This window comes from Argopecten irradians, chromosome 9, assembly GCF_041381155.1.
Source record: "Argopecten irradians isolate NY chromosome 9, Ai_NY, whole genome shotgun sequence".
NCBI classification, from domain to species: domain Eukaryota; kingdom Metazoa; phylum Mollusca; class Bivalvia; order Pectinida; family Pectinidae; genus Argopecten; species Argopecten irradians.
Genome location: NC_091142.1, coordinates 28,293,723 through 28,308,649, shown reverse-complemented (window position 1 = coordinate 28,308,649; position 14,927 = coordinate 28,293,723). Strand labels below are relative to the sequence as shown.

General features: G+C 34.1%; 1 protein-coding gene across 5 annotated transcripts in view; it reads left to right on the top strand.

Moving 5' to 3' along the window:
• The window catches only part of LOC138331959 (signal peptide peptidase-like 3), a 37,337-nt gene that overhangs the window by 18,330 nt on the left and 4,080 nt on the right, over positions 1–14,927 (top strand). The window contains exons 1-13 of one of the 5 annotated variants that reach the window (XM_069279857.1): positions 596–710; positions 2,580–2,757; positions 3,639–3,716; positions 8,095–8,171; positions 8,520–8,639; positions 10,371–10,449; positions 10,889–11,001; positions 11,442–11,548; positions 11,845–11,916; positions 12,241–12,329; positions 12,779–12,824; positions 13,458–13,608; positions 14,210–14,319. In XM_069279857.1, coding sequence (XP_069135958.1) covers positions 2,711–2,757; positions 3,639–3,716; positions 8,095–8,171; positions 8,520–8,639; positions 10,371–10,449; positions 10,889–11,001; positions 11,442–11,548; positions 11,845–11,916; positions 12,241–12,329; positions 12,779–12,824; positions 13,458–13,608; positions 14,210–14,319 — 1,089 coding nt within the window. In that variant the 5' untranslated portion in view covers positions 596–710; positions 2,580–2,710. Of the gene's footprint in view, positions 1–595; positions 810–853; positions 873–2,579; positions 2,758–3,638; positions 3,717–8,094; positions 8,172–8,519; positions 8,640–10,370; positions 10,450–10,888; positions 11,002–11,441; positions 11,549–11,844; positions 11,917–12,240; positions 12,330–12,778; positions 12,825–13,457; positions 13,609–14,209; positions 14,320–14,927 lie in introns of those variants that run through there. The other 4 variants (XM_069279858.1, XM_069279860.1, XM_069279861.1 and 1 more) reach the window with 4 other exon arrangements.

The following is a 14,927-nucleotide window of genomic DNA, read 5'->3' as shown; positions in this document are numbered from 1 at the left end:
GGCAACACTTCCACTATCACAAGGAGACACACAACAGTTTCCACTGCAGTTTCCCAGAATATTTACACACTTCACCACATACACTTGTATTGACCAGGTTACAAGAATATATATACTTTAATATATATCTAAAAAAGTATTAAGACTGGCAAAGGTTTTTCTGATTGAACTGGGTTTTGAGTAACATTCAGAGGTTTAACTCCATGTATCAACATAGGAAGACACCAAACAAATCGTTACTCTCTCCTTTTGTAATTCATCAGTATTCTCATGTGAACAAATAATATAAATGTTTAATGCAAATTTCAATTACAACATTAAGAAGTTGAACAATAAAAGACTTATTATGTTATTGATTTTCTGATCATTGCTAATTATGGTATTGATTTTCTGATCATTGCTTGTGTGTTGAATTTCAGTACAGAATGTTCATGATCAGGTGTATATACGGTAACAACACATCAGTTGATCGGAATTCTCTCTAGCCTACTTATTATACCTTTAATGTAATCATACCTTTTTATGTATACACAAGTACATAGTACACCAGCCTGCTGACATCCTCTACACCATGTGATACCTATACTAAATATAGAAAAAATTCCCAGGGTTCCTATTTGTACACAAACGCCTTTGTGTCTCAACACATGGACCTAAATATAAACACAAATGATCTTTGTAGTGTATACCTGGGCTCAGCTGTACACTAGGTGAGTCTTTGTTTACAGCACATAGGTTGATAAAATATCGTAGCTCTCACTAGTGTGGATGGCCACGAACAGGTATTTGTTATAGCTTCTGTACTACAGGTAGGGAATTATATAGGATACACCAGAATTTGTGTGTTAAAAAGGATGAGTGACAACATCCTGGTAAGATGATAAATATGGCTGTTTGTAGCATATACCAGATACACATGTACCATCACTGCTTTGGGTTATTACGTTGTACAGGCTATGTTATAACACGGGGGTCCCCGGCTATAACGTACGGGCCCTATAGATCCTTTGTCTAACAGTGTCATTTAATAAGTACATGTAATAACATTTGTATATTATAAACTTATTAGAGCTGTAATAGAGTATTGGAACATTTTTGATTATGTCCATTTCTTTACCTGTTGTTTTATAATTAGAAATCTTTTGTTTACTGTACATGTGTTAACTTGATAATTAAGGTACATATTGTTACTAAGATTCATCATGAGTACTCTAATCAAAATATTTTTTATTTGTTAAAATTTCAAATGAAAAATAAAAAATAAACATCTTTGTTGAAAAGAATGATTGAATATTATGTGTAATATACAACTTATTTTCAATCAATTATTATTGAATGAAAGGCGAAATGATTCAGGAATGTCTTTATGATATATTAGACCAGATAAATTCTTCTCGTTTTTCGTTACTTTTCATTTCCAAAAGATATATCTTATATTTCCAAAGATAATCTTATATTTCCAAAGATATATCTTATACTGATATAGCTGTATATAGTAGAACCATTTTACATTTTTACCCGAAAATCACTATATAAAAAAAGTGTACTGATTTTCATTGTACATATGGCTTTGTGCCTATGATATATATATATTCCCTTGTAGCTAAGGTTGCTAACATTTTACTACAGTACTATACTACTGTAGTTTTGTTTGCATGTTTTTAATTCAAGGCTGTGGTTTGAAACAAAGATATGTACTGTCATGACGGCCTTTTAGTTATTTTTAGTCAATGTTTTTTTCCCTCGGAAACTCAACAATTTACCCATCCTTAAGTGCCTTAAACTAAATAGGATGTAAAATACAGTCCATACTAATGTTTACAGGCTTTGACAATATGTTACACTGACAGCTACAGGATGTGTAATAAGTTCAACAGTATTGGCCAGTCAACTTTTGGAGACAATGTCGACTTCCTGTTTGCCTAAGACTTTGTCATGTTTACCTGGGGTCATTCTGTGTCTGATAGCTATATTTGTTGACACTTGGTATTGATAGTAATTGAGCCTTATCTTTGTTATAATGTTAAACCTGTTTTAAATCTCCTTAGTGCTGTGCACACACCTAAGGCAATCAGAGGTCAATCTCTTATGACTGTTACTTATATAGGGTATCACACTGATAGAGATGGATAGTGATGGACAGGTGTGGGACTAGTCTTCCTTATAAGGCTTTCTATCAGTTATTTATATTGATGCATCCATATAAGGGTTTTCGTCAACCTATATTGACACATGCTTATAAGGATTTCTGTCAATCTGTATTAACACATTCTTATAACGATTTTCATCAATTTAAATTGATGCATCCTTATAAGGATTTCTGTCAATCTGTATTAACACATCCTTGTAACGATTTTCGTCAGTTTAAATTGATGCATCCTTATAAGAATTTCTGTCAATATATATTGATGTATCCTTATTATATAGTGTATTATTTTTAATCTCAACATAATCAGGATATTTGCTCAAAAGCAAGAAATAAAAAAAAAATGCTTCATGATCTTCTGAATAAGTATAATGACTTAATGCTTTGGTATTATAAATATAACCTTTAATAATTGTTGTGATTTTTTTTTCAGGAAGACTTGAGCAGGTATATAGAGTACCACTGAAAGTCCCGGGCTGGAGAGATTGTGTATCCCACCGCTGTCCCCATACTTGATCATCCCTCTGTACAGGAAGTTGTTAACGACCTAGAGTGACCTCAGCCATGGCGGCTGAGGAGCAACTAAGTCCTGAGGCTTCGGCCACCATCTCGTAAGTGAGCTCACACCTAAGGTTTCTGTCACAAGAGCAGGTGAAAAGATTTGACATCAGAAAGCTTCTTGATACCAATATCTCGAGGCACACAGATACTTGGCTTCTTATGAATGTTGAAGGGATGTGTAAACCTAAACAACTAAGTCCAAGATGTAAATTATAAACACAGAATGTAACCACAAAAGACCCCTGTCCCAAAAAAAACCTTAGTCTAATAATAAATCACATTCTATGCCTGGAAACATAGTATAATTCCTTCATGAGTTGTCCACAAATGTCTCTCGTTACAATAAGTAAAACCTCAAATGTATTTAGTTTATAGACATAATGATAATTAGGTTGGCTTCCTTTGGGGAAAAAAATATTAAAATAAATATCAATAATGTGTTTGTGACATAAAATGGATTTTGTATATTGAATACATCATATGTACATCCTAGCACTGTTTTATAATGACAGAATACCAGTTTTTAATCAGTTTAATTCATTATAATGTATTCGTACCATGATTAATTATACCCTCTTACCGGTCTTGGATTTAAAAAAAAAAAATTGGGGGGGGGGGGGGGATGAAGTATACTAGATTGTATTTAGGGAGTTTGTCCATCTATCTGTCTATAGACACAATGGTTAAACAGCTACTCCTCCTAAACTACTGTACGGATTTGAAACTTGCATGGTGGCAATAATCCTTATTCAGTGTAGATGTGTATACAATAATCTATATTGGAACAAGTTGATCTCCATGACGACAGTTCTAGATTTCTATTGTCGTATGAATGTATGAATGATCATCTGCAGAAACCACTTCATCCAAAAAAGTTCATCAATGTTGATTCTTTTTTCTGATGTTTTCTCCAAATGTTTTTGTGTTGCAGGGCTTTTACCTTGATGGACTCCTCCCGACTATCAACTTTTGTTATCTCTATACTACTGATTGTGTACGGCAGTTTTAGGTATGTACCTTATAAACACAACCAGTATTGAAGCTACTTATTATCACATAATCCGCCTGATATCCAGTGACTTCGCCCTGTTATATTTTTGCATACGTCACTAGTGTAAAATAACCTGAACCATGTTTCGTTGACTTTAAATCCATTGTGACATCAATATTTCAGGAAATCGTGACAAAATGGCAATCTCCCCAGGATTTTGTAATACATTTTGACATTGAAATTCTTCAAAATGTACGTTGTTGTAGTTATGTGATAAAAAAGTATCTCAAATGAGTTATCATTTCATATGAAATTTTATGAAACCTATCTTGAAATTTTAATTTTAATGAATAATTTGAAGAAAAAAACCTCTTTTAATAAAATCTCATATGAAATGAACACTCATTTAATATCCTATTTATTGATCTTATGTCGTCTGATACATTTGCTTTCCTGAAAACAACTTTTGATAAACTGCAGCCAAATCTCATTATCTCCAAGGTGACAGGAGTGTAGTAAAGAGTCCCCTAATATTCAATTATAGACCGATCTGTCCTAAAAATGGGAAGAGTTTAAATATGTAATTGGGGGTGAATGGGTTTACTGATTTATTTTTATGTGGATGAAAAAAAACTTTTAGTTTAACAAGGTCTTTAAGTTAAATGAGATCAAATAAGAGGATTTACAGCCCATCTGTAGTTGTAAAGACCATGATTACATATACGGCTTTTAATGTCATTTGTCTGTCATATCAGCATAATGATGTCAGTGCTTGTTCTACAGCTATCATGCAATGATAATAACTGCAAGCTGAATTGTGACCTTATCTCGTTGAAATAGCTATCATGGATTAAAAAAATAATAATAAGATTGCCCTATATATACATGTATACCAACCAACCTTTGGAAGAGGATGCATATAAAACCTTAAAATTATCGATTGTAGATACTGTTAGGGTGGAATTTTACGTGAGGGGGACCTTTTGTTAATTAAATGAAGATCGCTTGATCACGAAAATTTCCCCTTCATATAAGATTCTGTACATGTATAAATTTTGTTGTTAAAATTATGAAAGTGTATCTATCGCAAAAATAACAACACTGTGAAAGTTTTATGCATGCAATTTGTGAAATTAAGCACTCACGAAAATATCCACATTTACAATAGTCAAAGTGTTATCAGATGCAAAATGAAGACAAAGAAAAGTAATATACTAGAGATGATTTATGTCTCACTGTAAAACTGAAAAATTCAATTACTCCCAGGAATAGAAAAGAGCAGTTTAGCATGCATCTGGTGGCATAACAGAATAGCATTGTAAGAAAGAATCCAGTTAGAAATATTAATCCTTCTTAATTTGGACATTTATGAGTTGAATATATTCGATAGTCCCCTATAGACAAGCTATAACTAGATTTGGTATACATCTAATAATATCTATCAATCAAGGGAAAGCAAGTGGCAGTAACGGCATTTAGTCATTTGTATTCACAGCGCTTAGGTCAAATGTATTACATCTCACCATGCAGAGGGCGCCGTACAGTGGCAGTGTAATATGTTTTACTTGGGCAGTGCTCTATTTACTGTAATAAGCCCTCATGCTCCTATATAAAAAGTATTGTATTTACTATAATAAGCCCTGATGTCCTTGTATGAGCCTCCTTTTGTAGCCTGTTGCTGAACAGAACTGTATGTATTGTAATAAGCCCTATTATCCCTGTATAAATCCCTTTCTGTAGTTTGTATATGCTGTATAGTACTGCATTTAATGTAATAAAATAAGCCTATTACCCCTGTATAAATCCCTTTGTGTAGTCTGTATATACTGAACAGTACTTTTTTACTGCAATAAGCCTTCATGCTCCTGTATAAGCAGTACAGTGTATTTACTGCAATAAGCTCTCTTACCCTTGTATGAACCCTTTTCTTTAGCCTAAGTACATCTTGTTTGAGCAGTACCCTTACTTTGTTTACCGGTAATAGTTAAATTGTTGTGGCTGGAAATCAGTAAAAGCCCCATGCATATAAGTTTACCTATTCAAATCTTGAAATAAAATTTGTTAGAACCACTTTAACATGTTAACATGAAGGGAGATTAATGTCCATAGTGTTATGGCCCTAGTGATGGATTTTACTGCAAATTTTATTTTGTTGTTGTAAATACCGTATTTACCGGATTTACTTAGCTCCCACAGCTCTTGTTAGGACATAAAACAAAATAAACCCAAGTCCTGTATGGTGTTAAGATAAGTACATGTACTGGGCACTTCACTCACATGTAGATCGGAATTCAGTAGACTTGTAAAGCTCAGCTAGCTAGGCTGTCTGACCCCCGATAAAGGCCTAGATATTAAACTGCTTTACCTAAGATATTCAGTTGTTTGTCAACAACCTGGGTCAGCAAGGCTGGTGGATCTGTGTCTGTAAGTTGACACCACTAACACTTTTCCTGTTGTCAAGTTTGACAGTTGAGTTTTATAAATCAGAACAATGACATTGGGCGTGTGCCAGTGTCTAACTTCACCACAGGGTCTGGTCCTCATAAAGAAATTGATGCTGGTATCATGTTGAGATCTTTTGTCAAGGATTTTATTTCAGATTGTTCTGTTTAAAGTATAAAAGCAATGACAAAGTACCACACACTCCGTTTTATTTCTCCCCTTTTATTACACAGCTGAACTGTTTAGGTATATTTCTATTTTGCCAAAACTAGTACATAACTAAGTATGAAATTACAGTAAAATACGGTTATAAAGAACACGCTTACAACAATTTCATGGCTATAACATAGTAATTTTATTACCCTGTCAATATTACTCGATAATATGTTTATAATACTATAAAACAAATTTTAAGAAAAATTCACAAAATACCCCGAAAAATCACTGCATGTATAGCGTTAACGTCCATTAAATAGTAGAAATTTCACACAATTCACCATTCAGTGAACTCATGTACAGATAGTCCTCTTTTGGATTTAACAAATGAAGTGTCACAAACGTTGACTTAGCGGGAAGGTGCTAATTAACTGCTGCCTTCTGTACTCATCCTGCTGTTGTCAAGAGTTCATCTGATCAAGATGTGTCAGTCGGTCTGAGTGTATTACAGAAATATAGGTATGAACATATGTCGGGTACATTCTCATTATGTTTCAAAATCATGAATGACAACATATGTGACACAGTATGTAGTAGAGAATAGATTCATCCTGAATGCATTCTTAGTAAATATAAGTATTAAAAACAATTTTTCAGGACGAAAAGGGCAATTTATGTAAAGCTTGTGTTGTACAACCAAGAATTATTTGTGACGTTTTGATGAGTAATGTAGTTTGTACCTTGTCACTTCCATCAGACTAGTAATTAATTTAAAGACAAATCATACACATTTTACACTTATGACATATGGTACTCCAATTATTGTCCGATGAAGGTAAAAGAGTACATACATGTATACCATTGTGAAAGGAGTAAGTTTGTAGGTTTTGTACTTAGTGTTAAATACGGTCTCTGTCATTCAGCTGGCTGAGTATGCTTCTTTGGCTCAGTTGGTAGAGCCATAATTTTCACACAGGAGACACGCGGGTCGACACTCGACAGGAATCATGTATTTTTCCCTGTTCTTCTACACCATACACTGTACTTGTTATTGTACGCTCACATACAACCATTACATCAAATTAATTTGTATCGTGTGTTAGCAGCTTGAAACAAAAAACATCACAAAAGTGTTTCTAGAGACTAGTTTGATTTTGTTGACTAATGCTATAACTCTTTACTTAATGTATTGCAGGAAATATATGCTTGGAGCTTTTCAATTGCTTTAAAAGAGCTTTTAAATACGTGTTGTTCATTTTTAATATGCCCGGAAGGTACTTGAGCTGATCATGAGTCAATCATTTTGAAGAACTTAATGTGTATCAAGAAAAAATACCCTTGTAAAGACTGTTAGGTAAATAGTGTCTATCAAAACTTGTATGATGGGTGAGCTTTACTTAATCTCAAAGCTCCATGTTTCTAATACATATACATATATAAGGTATAATATGTATCTAATGTCCCAGCAAACTGTAAATGAAACATTTGAACTCATTTAGCCTGAAAAGTTGAATAACTGAAAGTTTTAACACAGTCTCACCAACTCTGTGATATGGGGTAATCATTACTATGTGTGAAGAATGAAAAACATATTTGTAGTATAAAAACTATTCGTTGAACTGCTGTATTATAAAAGCTTTTCATCGAACTGCTGTAGTATAAAAGCTATCCGTTGAACTGCTGTAGACTAGTGTAAAAGCTATACGTTGAACTGCTTGTAGATTGTCTGATCGTCGTTGAATGTTCTTTCAGATGCCTTGCCAAATAGAATTATAACAGAAGTATTTCTCTTTTCCAGATCTTTAAATATTGATCAAGAAAATCAAGAAAAGGAGAAAGTGAAAGATTCCTACCCCCAATCTGAAAATGAAGGACGTGAGTGAATCATTATAAATCATAATAATTTGAACTTTGTCTGGATATGGAAACATTTTACGTTGATAAGAAAGCAATTAATTAGTAATATGAGTAGGAATATAACTGTTGTGTTTCTTGGAAATTTAACTAAAAGAGACCATTTTGTTGGCTACATTAAAAAAGAAAATTGGAAATGGGATGACTATAAATAACTGAAAAGGCTTAATTGCCTTGAAGCATAGACAAAAGTAAAGAAAAGTACCCAATATATATCAGCTGTAAAAAATAACGATAACTAATTTTAAATTTGAATTATTTAGATTTTATTGATATCATTTTAAAATATTTTGTCATTTACTGTTGTAGAGCTCCAGACCATTGACTCATGCCAGGCAGCATTTCTCCCAATTGGAGCCTCAGTGTCCCTCCTTGTAATGTTCCTCTTCTTTGATTCACTACAGATGGTGTTTGCAATTTGTACTGCAGGTGAGGCACAATAAGGGGAACTTGTCCTTGAATTATTTATTTAATGTTAATTTTAAACTGTTTCATTTTATTCATTGTTATTAGATAGGAACTATGCCTACAAGATGTAAAATTCTGTTTCATATAACAGTGATATTTGATATACTTCCTAAATTTGAAAATTGGAACATTATATTAAGGAAAAGTTAAATGACTTCAAAATTATGTACTTTTGAAATAAAACAATATTGTTAGTTAGTGAAGCTGTTTTCATAGACAAGTCATGATTAGGTATGTTAGTTTTCAGGGATTCCATAATGTTCACTTTAAACACATATGTCTAGTCATAGAAAATATATTGAAGGTGGAAGAAAATTTGTTGAAGATTGATTTTATGTTTTATGAGCGTAAAATTTTTTTAACCTGGCATTTTATCTGATTTTCACAACCATGAACACTTGTGTTTGGTGAACCATATTTTACAGGCAGTAGAAAACTGACAATTTGTCAGATAAACAGTTAGATAAAAAGCTTAATCAGTACCACAGTAACTACCAGTTAAAGCACTCACCTGTACTGTGTTCTCACCTCATGTTCAGGTGTTAAAGCACTCACCTGTACTGTGTTCTCACCTCATGTCGAGGTGTTAAACAGTTAGTAACCACCTGTAGATAAGTAATACACAGGTGTGAAACAGAGAAAGTGTTAAAGCTTTGTTTTACATATGTAATTATGATATTTTAGACAGCAGGTGATTATGACCATGTATACATGCTGGGCTGTAATTTAAGTCAGATCACAGATCACAATTACGTACCTCATCTTAGATTAACACTAACAGTGTTCAACAGGCAATAAGCCCTTCCCTAATCGACCCTAAGTCCATAACAGACAGTAAGACCTTTCTGCTTGACCATAAAACCATACAGGACAATAAGCCCCTTCTTGCTTTGCCTAAAGGTCATAAAAGACAATAAGCTCCTCCCTGATTAGCCTAAAAGTCATTAAAGACAACAAGCCTCTTCCTGATTAGCCATAAGCCCAAACAAGACAATAAGCCCCTTCTGCTTTGCCCAAAGGTCATATAACACAATAAGCCCCTTCCTGCTTTGTCAAAAGATCATACAAGACAATGAGTCCCTTCCTGCTTTCCCTAAAGGTAAAAAAGACATTAGGCTTTCCTGATTAGCAGAAAGAAAGGTCATAAAAGACAATAAGTCCCTTCCTGATTTTCCTAAACGTCATAAAAGACAATAAGACCCTTTTCTGATTAGCCTAAAGGTTATAAAAGACAATAAGCCCCTTCCTGCTTTGCCTAAAGGTCATAAAAGACATAAGGCCTTCCTGATTAGCCTAAAGAAATGTCATAAAAGACATTAAGCCCCTTCCTGCATTGCCTAAAGGTCAATAAAGACAAAAGGCCCCTTTTCTGATTAGGCTAAAGATTATAAAAAACAATAAGCCCCTACCTGCTTTGCCTAAAGGTCTTAAAAAACAATAAGCCTCTTTTGTGATTAGCCTAAAGGTTATAAAAAACAATAAGCCCCTTCCTGCTTTGCCTAAAGGTCATAAAAGACAATAAGTCCCTTCCTAATTAGCCTAAAGGTCATACAGGACAATTAGCCCCTTCTTGCTTTGCCTAAAGGTCATAAAAAAATAAGCTTCTTCCAGCTTTGCCTAAAGGTCATATATAAAAGGCAATAAGCCCCTTCCTGCCATAACTCTGTCTAACTTGCCTGTTTTCCCTTACAGTGTTAGCGACTGTAGCGTTTGCCTTCCTGTTGTTACCAATGTCACAGTACCTCATCAAGCCATGCTCCAGTGGACAAAAGTAAGTCGTCCCTAATGTTAAGGAATATTTTTGAAACTGAGACCTGACTTCATATTGAAGTAAAACAGACTATTATCTGTGTAATCATGATATCAACTATAAAACTTTCTCATAGTCTTCATCACCCTTACATCTCTGGAAACAATATAGGTTAGACTTACTTTGTATAATGTCCCATTCACTGCCAAGGTCATTTAGAGAAATGCCCAAGTTTAGGAGTTGGATGTAAACTGGATTACCTGAGAAAAATTAACTCTTTACATTTGTTTCATGGCAACTGCGCCAAGGGTTTCAAACTTTAACAATACCGCCTGATTATAATCTGAATGAGAAATTACATACATCTACCATATTGCTTGTCAAGTAAAAGGCTATGGTGGTATTTAGTCAGATGTTCCTATTATGGATTTTTCTCACACGAATAATTGTGTCTTGCCAGGATATCCTTTGGTGTGTGTGGCCGCTTCACTGCAGCAGAGATCCTGTCCTTCTGTCTAGCCTTCTTAATTGTGTGTGTCTGGGTGCTGACTGGCCACTGGCTTCTCATGGACGGTAAGTTACCGTAGAAAATAGTTCAAAGTTCCCTTCCTGCAATAATGATGTGATATTTTTATCTTTATTATAATCTCACTTTGCAGTCACATGAATAACATTACCAAGCTTAATTAGCAATTATGATTCCATAAATGTTACATATCATGATTATGAATATAATGTAACCATTACTGTGCTGACAATAATTGTAGATACCCCAATCATCTGTTTATTCTTTATAGAAACTTATTTCTCTGTGAAATCTTTATGAGAACCAAATTTCACTAGTCAGTCCTTAAATAAACAAAACATCTCGATGAAGTTTTGCAAAATTACCATAAAATGTGAATGTAATGATTGAAATGCTTTCAGTTGACATTCATTAGCCCATGACTGCCGCCTGAATGCAGTTAATTGCCTATGTGTCTGTATGATATCTGTATTGTTTTCTATTGCAGCCCTGGGAATGGGTCTTTGTGTGGCATTTATAGCTCTCGTCCGACTTCCCAGCCTCAAGGTGTCCACCCTGCTCCTGGTCGGTCTTCTTATCTATGATGTGTTCTGGGTGAGTTACAAAACATCATCTCTGGCATCATTTAAGTCATTGTATCAAAAGTTCTGCTAAAACAATAGTTTAGGTCTGGATATTTAGGAGGAATATTAGAAATTTGTACCATTCACCTATGCAGTGAGGGCATGATTTCCTATTGAGATATTAGAAGGTAGTGGTTATCTCCCCTTATAAGGGTCAAACAAACAAATACCAGATGCTTGCTTTGTAACTTTTGTAGCAAACCTTATCACGATGTATATATAACATGTTATAAATTGAATTAAATGTTTGGGTTTTTTTTCCCACAGGTATTTTTTTCTTCGTACATATTTAGTGCCAATGTTATGGTCAAAGTTGCAACTAGACCAGCTGAAAATCCTGTAAGTTAATGTTTTTGCATCGGATCATGTATATTTGATTTAATGCATTATAGCAATTTTAAATAAGAATATTCAGCTTGTTACCAAAGCATAATTATGCTAGATAAAATTATCTTTATAAATATTTTGAGATTAAAACACATACATCCCAATTTTTAAGTACAAATGGGAAACAGAAAGCTACAGAAATATTGCTAATGAAATTTGAAAGAGAATGTTTTATTTAGTTATGACAGTTAATACGTAGGAGTTACTAGTGATTGGGAGAAGAATTTGATTTCACGGTCATTCTTTATACCATATCATGTGTTGTATATTTTACAGGTAGGGGTTCTTGCCAAAAAGCTTCATTTGAATGGCCTGATGAGAGACGCTCCAAAACTCTCCTTGCCAGGCAAATTAGTGTTTCCAAGGTAACCTACCCAATATTTTCTTACAAACAAAAATATGTTTTAATGCGAAACAACTTTTCCATTGTCGGAGGCCCACGATTGATAGCACTATGCTCTGTCGCTACACTTATCTGAGCAAAGGGCAATCAACCGTTGGTCTCCATTACTGCTTATTTTCATATGAGATTAAACTTCATATGTTTCATGGACAAAACAAATCCAGACTTTTAATCACCACATGTTTAAAAGACATAATTAAATTCCTGTGAGAAAGTCTTTAAAAATGAATATTTTGAGTTCTTGTGAAACTTATGTTTTCAGTGTCTATACAGTAGTAAGATTTTACATGAAATATGGGCAATAAATGTAAACTGCAGTCGTTCAATAAGATGTAAATCTGTATGGCATGCTGTTTGATTGACGTGACTTGACTTTATATGATTGTATGATATGGATGTTTTCTCTTACAGTTTGCAGAATTCTAGTCACTTTTCCATGCTTGGGTTAGGGGATATTGTAAGTACAACAATATCTTATTTTCATTTTGAAAAGAAAACAAGCAAACAATAAAAAACAACCTACCTATTACTGAATAATTGTACAATTCTGTTTACGGCAAGGAGTCTGAATAATCAAATCATTAACAAATTCTGAAAGAGTGTATGAATAATAATTTATTTATTTATTCATGTAGCACTTATCAAAATCCCTATATTGCAGATTTGATTTATAATTAATCCTGCATGAAAGCGATCTTAAGGTGTCCGACATTCAGTCAGTGCCTTTAGACTATTGGGGTTTGGAGATCCTGAAATGTTGTGGGTGAGGTATGATTTACCATTAATTAGTCCCAACTTTGGGTGATTATGACGTCACCAAATTCACGTCAAAATATGATGTCACAATCATCAAAAGGTGGGACCAATCAAAGGTAAATTATACTTTACCCACATTGTTTTGGGAAATACAAATCCCTGTATTCAGAGACTTGAGTTTGAGTCCATCAACTTCATTCTGGCACTTCCTTAATCAGTTGATCTGAGATTTTATAAAGAAGAAAAAACAAAGCTTTGTTAGCCCCAATGACTGTAGTTTTGGTTATTCTGTTGTTCGGTTCAGCTGTTCTCTAAGACATTTTTTCTGTTATAGGTAATGCCTGGTTTGTTGCTGTGTTTTGTGTTGCGATATGATGCCTACAAGAAAACACAGGTGTCGTCAATTGAGGCAGGCGTGCCCCCACCCTCCAACTATGTACAGAAACTTACTTATTTCCATTGTTCTCTTATAGGCTATTTCCTTGGTAAGTTGTGGTATTGTTTAGCCATCAATATACAGTAAACTCCACAAATTACAAGATCAAGCAGGCCTTCACTTTTCATTGTTATAACCTATTGTCTTTTAAAAGATTCAATCACACCTAAAAGCATATTTAGGCTCATTGTTATAATTATTCACTTGGAACAGACATTGCTATGCTTTTCATTTGCCTCAAATATTTCAAAGCTTTTAATTTGCTTCATATATTTCAACATTATTCCCTAATTTTAGTCTGAAAATGACAGCATTTACACAGTAACAGTGCTTTCAAAGACTTCTGCTAAGCATGACCTGAAACTGATGTGTACAAGTATATTTATAAGTATTTCTAAATACTGCATTGCTCACAATTAGGGCATCCAGTAGACCCTTCAGAGTTAGTTTTTGCTCCCAAAAATCAGATTTGACTCTTTGAGTTTGAAACACATGTCTATTTGTCATATTTTTTTTACCCTTCAGAATTCTGAGAAATGGTTAATTGACTCCTGAATCTGCTATAAGTCTAGGGTCAACTGGATGCCCTGCCAGTTATGCTGTATCTGGTTATTACATAGTGAGGTTTATATAATGTTTGCCTGTTTCAGGTTTGTTAACGGCAACTGTATCCTCTGAAGTGTTCAAGGCGGCCCAGCCTGCTCTCCTGTACCTTGTCCCATTCACCTTGTTACCCCTCCTGACGATGGCCTACCTAAAGGTAAACACTCTCGACTGTGTGACATGCTCGTTGTCTATGGCAACACAACACAAATCGAAATATCAGAAGTACTTCTGCTCTTTTGATTTTCCTATTTCATTAATCACCCTTAATACTGTATACAGGTACTTGATTACTTTTGTGAGTCAAAATTTTTTGCGATTTCAAGTAAAAAACAAAGAAAATTATATTTTTGCTGTTTAAACGACTGGCTTTAAGGGCACAAAACACTCAACCATTTCTCAATTAGTTGCGGATAAAATCTTTGTGATAAAACTTATGTCCCATGAAATCGAGAAAATATCTGAAAATACCGGCTATATGGAATGTCTAAATGTGAAAATGTGTAGGATTTGATAGCCTAACATGAAGAGTTAATTTTCTGGACATATATGAGGTAGACTTTGTTGGGGTCAGTGTTGGGGTTACTGTTGGGGTCAGTGTCTTTTCCGTCCTAACCTGCCACTGACCTGTAAATTTGATGGATAGACTTATTTTCTCCTGATATATGCGGACAGAAAACCCTGTTGATGGAATTTGAGCCTTGGGGTATTCATATTAGCAAGTCCGAAATGAGATGTAAATATATTTAATATTTTACTCATCCT